General features: G+C 45.1%; 1 protein-coding gene across 1 annotated transcript in view; it reads right to left on the bottom strand.

Annotated features, from left to right (window-relative positions):
- NF1 (neurofibromin 1) overlaps positions 1–8,163 on the bottom strand; it is a 65,153-nt gene that overhangs the window by 30,329 nt on the left and 26,661 nt on the right. The window contains exons 7-8 of the mRNA XM_015826065.1: positions 6,830–7,087; positions 2,637–2,851 (exon numbers count right to left, since the gene is read on the bottom strand). Coding sequence (XP_015681551.1) covers positions 2,637–2,851; positions 6,830–7,087 — 473 coding nt within the window. The remainder of the gene's footprint in view (positions 1–2,636; positions 2,852–6,829; positions 7,088–8,163) is intronic.

Below are 8,163 nucleotides of genomic sequence, written 5' to 3'. Positions count from 1 at the left end.
TGTCCAGTCTCTTCTTAAAAACTTCCAGTGTTGGAGCATTCACCGCTTCTGGAGGCAGGTTGTTCCACTGGTTAATTGTTCTAACTGTCAGGAAGTTTCTCCTTAGTTCTAGGTTGCTTCTCTCCTTGATCAGTTTCCACCCGTTGCTTCTTGTCCTGCCTTCAGGCGCTTTGGAGAATAGCTTGACTCCCTCTTCTTTATGGCAACCCCTGAGATACTGGAACACTGCTATCATGTCCCCCCTCGTCCTTCTCTTCACTCAGCAACCCTATGGTCATGTGACTGCGATCTGGGCACTGGGCAACCTGTCTGCATTCATGGGGGGGGGGCTGTTTGCCAAGTGCCCTATGTTCATATGTTCGCCATGTGCCATTTTCCCTGTTGGCTTCCCCAAAAAAGACAATGCAAGCTGCTGTTGCCTGCCCAGAGGACTGTCTCTGGCTCCTGGGGGCTGGCTGAAAGAGATCCTCCATGAAATCTAAGCAGGGAGGAATTTTAAGAGGGTATTTTTTTCACAGCCAGCCTCTTTGACAGCAAAAGCAAGATTGATTTTGCGCTGTGCAGGGCAGAGTCTCTCCACGAAGCAGTGTTTGCGCTCTCAAAGAGGGAGTTCCCTGCGGATTTTACTCTGCTAGTCGTTGCTGACTACAGGGGGCAGTGCTCCTCTTCCTTTCAAGGGCCATTGAGACAGCGCTGTCCGAAGATGTTTCCACGGTCAACGTGGCCAGCATGATGTTGCAGAACACCGTTACCTTCCCACCGAAGTGGTACTTATTTATTTACTTGCCATTTGCATGCTTTCAAATTGCTAGGTGAGCGGGAGCTAGGGCAAGGACGGGAGCTCACTCTACTGCGCGACGTTCGGGTCTCGAACCTGGGCTGATGGCTCTCCAGCCAACAAGCCCAGCATCTTAACTGCTGAGCCATCACTCCACCTTCCTCAAGGAGACTGGGTGAAAAAGTCCCTCCCCAAACCCATGCAGGATTTTGGCACGAAACGTCTGCAGCATAGGGCGTTTGCAGCCAGTCCTCAGAAGTGAGAGAACTCCCTCTTGTTTTTAGGGACTGGCCCAAACACCCAATGGGGCAAATGTTCCATGCCAAAAACCTGCACGGATTTCAGTTCAGAGTTCCTTCCTGCCGTGGAAAGGATGGGAACTTCAGCGCTGGGCTGGAGAAGAGAAGCTTGGATCATGAAGAACTGAGCGTCTTTTCTCCAGTCTAGTACTGCACTTCCCTTCTGCACGTGGAGGGGAGCTGCCTGGCCACTTCTGCAGGCAGACATTTTGTTCTGTCTGCTTAACGACCCAAGCAGTCGCTGAATGACTGCAATGGGGAGTGCTGGGATTGCAGTTATTGAGCGAGATGGTCATCTCGCTTAATGACCGCGATGACTTAAGACAGCGGTTCTCAACCTATGGGTCGTGACCCCATTTGGGGTCGATCGACCATTTCACGGGGGTCGCCAAGCAAGGCTGTCCGCCATTTTTTTTGTCCGCCATTTTTTCCCCTTTTCCGGCGGGTGCCTTACCTCCCTTGGGCTGGGCCAGCTGGTGGTCGGCCTGCTCCGTCTCTGCCACTTGCCAGCTACGCCTCGGCCGGCGCAGGGGGCGGAACCACGCATGCGTGGCGCTCCCGGGCAGGGAAAGTCCTCGACTTACGACTGGTTTAGTCCTCGACTTACGACTGGTTGGGGGTCGCGGCATTAAAAAGGTTGAGAACCACTGACTTAAGACCTAATTGCTGAATTGTTCTCCCAATAAAGGAGAATATTTGTAATTCAGGGTTAAAATGAAAGGTCCTTGGTGCTCTCTGAGCTTGGCTGATGTGCTCTGATGATGTTACCTAGTTTGGGTAATGAAAGATCTGCAAGAAAACAATCAAGCTCAGAGAGAAATAATTGTCCTAAGTTGGGGACTTTCTGTACATAACCAACGAGTGTGGCTGCAGTCCATACTTAAGTGTCTCCCTGGCCCCTAGAGACAGAAAATAATCTACAGTTTCTTTCTCTCTCCCTCCCTGTCACACACACACACACACACACACACACACACACACTTTTACTTATTCATGCATACACACAACAGCCATCTATTCCAGCAAGAGGAAGTGACAGTTGAATTTTAAGACAGGATAATAGATCACATTGCGTTAGTGTGGGAAAGACTCATTTTTGAATGCTCTATCACATCAAAACAACACCCTAATCCATGTTTATAGATTCAGCATATGTATCAGGAAGCAATCTGAGCTAAATCCTTTTTAAAAAATATATCTTTGATTTGCTTGCGAGGCATTTGTTTTAACACCTGAAACATATCATCCCTTTCTTGATGTGTAAAATCCATTCCATCACTTTATTCTGCTGTATATGTGGACTAGGTTGTGAGCTAGCATGAATTCACAATCAAATTAATTTAATATTTTCTTTTTTATTTCCTATCATAAAAACATTATACATCAGAACAAAACATGTCAATGTAATCTTAACTCTGATCTCTGCTGTATAAAATATGCCCTTGCCAGAATCAATGTACCAAAGTGCTACTTAAATGATCTACAAATTACATATTTTGCAACCCTAATATCTTACTCATGCTTGTACACTCGTATCTTGACGTCCTTGCCATACATACCTCCATAATTTCCAGCAATGCTTCTGTGACTGTTTCCAGAGATGTCAGTGCAAATGTTTCTCTCTCATAGGAGCCAGGAGAGAATGACCGGTCCCGATAGCTGGATCGGAATGCAATGACCGCTGCAGATTTCACTTTGCTAATTCCAAACAGCAAGTAGAATTTGGGCAATGAGAACTCCGTTAAACTTAGCCTCAAAACCTGCTTCGTTTCCTCTGTTGAAAAAAGAAACAGACAAAGACTTTGATTTCAGTTCCATCTTTGAAAATTGAAATGCTAACCCAAACTTCTGGGAACGAGCTTTTGTCTATTCATGAAAGTTAACCCAATGTTTTTAGACTCTCTATATAGACATTGGGAGTCATCCACCAGCCACCAGAGAAGGACGAGGGGAGACATGATAGCAGTGTTCCAATATCTCAGGGGCTGCCACAAAGAAGAGGGAGTCAAGCTATTCTCCAAAGCACCTGAAGCAATGGATGGAAACTAATCAAGGAGAGAAGCAACTAGAACAAAGGAGAAACTTCCTGACAGTTAGAACAATTAACCAGTGGAACAACCTGCCTCCAGAAGCAGTGAATGCTCCAACATGGAAGTTTTTAAGAAGAGACTGGACAGCCATTTGTCCGAAATGGTATAGGGTTTCCTGCCTGAGCAGGGGGTTGGACTAGATGACCTCCAAGGTCCCTTCCAACTTTACTATTATTTATTATTATTATTATTATTATTATTATTATTATTATTATTATTATTATTATTATTATTATTATTACTCCAAGCCTATGATGCACAAACAAGTTGCCAATTTTGCATGATCACATTAGGTACCGTCAGTGGTGGAGCTGTGGAGAAGCAAAGTTCATTGGTTGTAAAGAGATGAATGCCTCTTTTTATTAGGTCAAATATGTACCTCCTTGGGCGAATGGGAATACTGCACATAACGTGTAAGTATGTAATGCTGAATATCATACATAGTGCTGAACAATATATAATGCTGAGTATCACCAGCACATTGAAGATACCTTTCTCCCAACGTCTGGAGGAGCTCTAGCAGTGGGGAAAAGATGACCTCTGTGGGCCTCCACATGAGCACCATCACTGGCTTGATCTGCATCCTCTCTCCAAAACTGTAGTTATCCACCGAGGAACATACAGAACCTGCTGTAAGCACCTCAGTCCCCAACTCTTGTAGGTAATCAATAGTTCTGAAGGCCAATGAGAGGTTCCCAAANATTGTGGGGTTGTTTTTACACACTCCAGAAACTGAAAAATGACACCCATATTCCTCTTTACTTTCTTTCTGCTGGCAGCCTTAAACAATCAAACTAGTTCTCACTTAGTGCCCATTCATTCAGCGACTGTTCAAAATTACAACTTGGTTGAAGGGACTTATGATCTGTGTCCAAACTTACAACTGTTTAATAATAATAACAAATAATAATAATAATAATAATAATAATGATGATGATGATGATGATGATGATGATGATGATGATGATGATGATGATGATGATGTTGGAAGGGACTTTGGAGGTCATCTAGTCCAACCCCCTGCTCAGGCAGGAAACCCTTATACCATTTCAGACAAATGGCTGTCCAGTCTCTTCTTAAAAGCTTCCAGTGTTGGAGCATTCACCGCTTCTGGATGCAGGTTGTTCCACTGGTTAATTGTTCTAACTGTCAGGAAGTTTCTCCTTAGTTCTAGATTGCTTCTCTCCTTGCTTAGTTTCCATCTGTTGCTTCTTGTCCTGCCTTCAGGCACTTTGGAGAATAGCTTGACTCCCTCTTCTTTGGGGCAGCCCCTGAGATACTGGAAGACTGCTATCATGTCCCCCCTCGTCCTTCTCTTCACTCAGCAACCCTATGGTCATGTGACTGCGATCTGGGCACTGGGCAACCTGTCTGCATTCATGGGGGGGGGGCTGTTTGCCAAGTGCCCTATGTTCATATGTTCGCCATGTGCCATTTTCCCTGTTGGCTTCCCCAAAAAAGACAATGCAAGCTGCTGTTGCCTGCCCAGAGGACTGTCTCTGGCTCCTGGGGGCTGGCTGAAAGAGATCCTCCATGAAATCTAAGCAGGGAGGAATTTTAAGAGGGTATTTTTTTCACAGCCAGCCTCTTTGACAGCAAAAGCAAGATTGATTTTGCGCTGTGCAGGGCAGAGTCTCTCCACGAAGCAGTGCTTGTGCTCTCAAAGAGGGAGTCCCTGCGGATTTTACTCTGCTGACTACAGGGGGCAGTGCTCCTCTTCCTTTCAAGGGCCATTGAGACAGCGCTGTCCGAAGATGTTTCCACGGTCAACGTGGCCAGCATGATGTTGCAGAACACTGTTACCGTCCCACCGAAGTGGTACCTATTTATTTACTTGCCATTTGCATGCTTTCAAATTGCTAGGTGAGCGGGAGCTAGGGCAAGGACGGGAGCTCACTCTACTGCGCGACGTTCGGGTCTCGAACCTGGGCTGATGGCTCTCCAGCCAACAAGCCCAGCATCTTAACTGCTGAGCCATCACTCCACCTTCCTCAAGGAGACTGGGTGAAAAAGTCCCTCCCCAAACCCATGCAGGATTTTGGCACGAAACGTCTGCAGCATAGGGCGTTTGCAGCCAGTCCTCAGAAGTGAGAGAACTCCCTCTTGTTTTTAGGGACTGGCCCAAACACCCAATGGGGCAAATGTTCCATGCCAAAAACCTGCACGGATTTCAGTTCAGAATTCCTTCCTGCCGTGGAAAGGATGGGAACTTCAGCGCTGGGCTGGAGAAGAGAAGCTTGGATCATGAAGAACGGAGCGTCTTTTCTCCAGTCTAGTACTGCAGTTCCCTTCTGCACGTGGAGGGGAGCTGCCTGGCCACTTCTGCAGGCAGACATTTTGCTCCGTCTGCTTAACGACCCAAGCAGTCGCTGAATGACTGCAATGGGGAGTGCTGGGATTGCAGTTATTGAGCGAGATGGTCATCTCGCTTAATGACCGCGATGACTTAAGACAGCGGTTCTCAACCTATGGGTCGTGACCCCATTTGGGTTCGATCGACCATTTCACGGGGGTCGCCAAGCAAGGCTGTCCGCCATTTTTTTTGTCCGCCATTTTTTCCTTTTCTGGCGGGTGCCTTACTTCCCTTGGGCTGGGCCAGCTGGTGGTCGGCCTGCTCCGTCTCTGCCGCTTGCCAGCTACGCCTCGGCCGGCGCAGGGGGCGGAACCATGCATGCGTGGCGCTCCCGGGCAGGGAAAGTCCTCGACTTACGACCGGTTTAGTCCTCGACTTACGACTGGTTTAGTCCTCGACTTACGACTGGTTGGGGGTCGCGGCATTAAAAAGGTTGAGAACCACTGACTTAAGACCTAATTGCTGAATTGTTCTCCCAATAAAGGAGAATATTTGTAATTCAGGGTTAAAATGAAAGGTCCTTGGTGCTCTCTGAGCTTGGCTGATGTGCTCTGATGATGTTACCTAGTTTGGGTAATGAAAGATCTGCAAGAAAACAATCAAGCTCAGAGAGAAATAATTGTCCTAAGTTGGGGATTTCCTGTACATAACCAACGAGTGTGGCTGCAGTCCATACTTAAGTGTCTCCCTGGCCCCTAGAGACAGAAAATAATCTACAGTTTCTTTCTCTCTCCCTCCCTGTCACACACACACACACACACACACACACACACACTTTTACTTATTCATGCATACACACAACAGCCATCTATTCCAGCAAGAGGAAGTGACAGTTGAATTTTAAGACAGGATAATAGATCACATTGCGTTAGTGTGGGAAAGACTCATTTTTGAATGCTCTATCACATCAAAACAACACCCTAATCCATGTTTATAGATTCAGCCTATGTATCAGGAAGCAATCTGAGCTAAATCCTTTTTTTAAATATATCTTTGTTTTGCTTGCGAGGCATTTGTTTTAACACCTGAAACATATCATCCCTTTCTTGATGTGTAAAATCCATTTCATCACTTTATTCTGCTGTATATGTGGACTAGGTTGTGAGCTAGCATGAATTCACAATCAAATTAATTTAATATTTTCTTTTTTATTTCCTATCATAAAAACATTATACATCAGAACAAAACATGTCAATGTAATCTTAACTCTGATCTCTGCTGTATAAAATATGCCCTTGCCAGAATCAATGTACCAAAGTGCTACTTAAATGATCTACAAATTACATATTTTGCAACCCTAATATCTTACTCATGCTTGTACACTCGTATCTTGATGTCCTTGCCATACATACCTCCATAATTTCCAGCAATGCTTCTGTGACTGTTTCCAGAGATGTCAATGCAAATGTTTCTCTCTCATAGGAGCCAGGAGAGAATGACCGGTCCCGATAGCTGGATCGGAATGCAATGACCGCTGCAGATTTCACTTTGCTAATTCCAAACAGCAAGTAGAATTTGGGCAATGAGAACTCCGTTAAACTTAGCCTCAAAACCTGCTTCGTTTCCTCTGTTGAAAAAAGAAACAGACAAAGACTTTGATTTCAGTTCCATCTTTGAAAATTGAAATGCTAACCCAAACTTCTGGGAACGAGCTTTTGTCTATTCATGAAAGTTAACCCAATGTTTTTAGACTCTCTATATAGACATTGTTCTATTGGCCTTGGGAGTCACCCACCAGCCACCAGAGAAGGACGAGGGGGAACATGATAGCAGTGTTCCCATATCTCAGGGGCTGCCCCAAAGAAGAGGGAGTCAAGCTATTCTCCAAGGCGCCTGAAGGCAGGACAAGAAGCAGCGGATGGAAACTAATCAAGGAGAGAAGCAACCTAGAACTAAGGAGAAACTTCCTGACAGTTAGAACAATTAACCAGTGGAACAACCTGCCTCCAGAAGCGGTGAATGCTCCAACACTGGAAGTTTTTAAGAAGAGACTGGACAGCCATTTGTCTGAAATGGTATAGGGTTTCCTGCCTTAGCAGGGGGTTGGACTAGATGAGCTCCAAGGTCCCTTCCAACTTTTTATTATTATTATTATTATTATTATTATTATTATTATTATTATTATTATTATTATTATTATTATTATTATTATTATTATTATTATTATTACTCCATTATTCAGATATGTAAGCCCATGATGCACAAACAAGTTGCCAATTTTGCATGATCACATTAGGTACCGTCAGTGGTGGAACTGTGGAGAAGCAAAGTTCATTGGTTGTAAAGAGATGAATGCCTCTTTTTATTAGGTCAAATATGTACCTCCTTGGGCGAATGGGAATACTGCACATAACGTGTAAGTATGTAATGCTGAATATCATACATAGTGCTGAACAATATATAATGCTGAGTATCACCAGCACATTGAAGATACCTTTCTCCCGACGTCTGGAGGAGCTCTAGCAGTGGGGAAAAGATGACCTCTGTGGGCCTCCACATGAGCACCATCACTGGCTTGATCTGCATCCTCTCTCCAAAACTGTAGTTATCCACCGAGGAACATACAGAACCTGCTGTAAGCACCTCAGTCCCCAACTCTTGTAGGTAATCAATAGTTCTGAAGGCCAATGAGAGGTTCCCAAA

The sequence above is a fragment of the Protobothrops mucrosquamatus genome, unplaced genomic scaffold (assembly GCF_001527695.2).
Source record: "Protobothrops mucrosquamatus isolate PMUCROS unplaced genomic scaffold, P.Mucros_1.0 scaffold2940, whole genome shotgun sequence".
Taxonomy (NCBI): Eukaryota; Metazoa; Chordata; class Lepidosauria; order Squamata; family Viperidae; genus Protobothrops; species Protobothrops mucrosquamatus.
The sequence above is the reverse complement of the archived record's forward strand: the minus strand, read 5'-3'. Positions and strand labels throughout refer to the sequence as shown.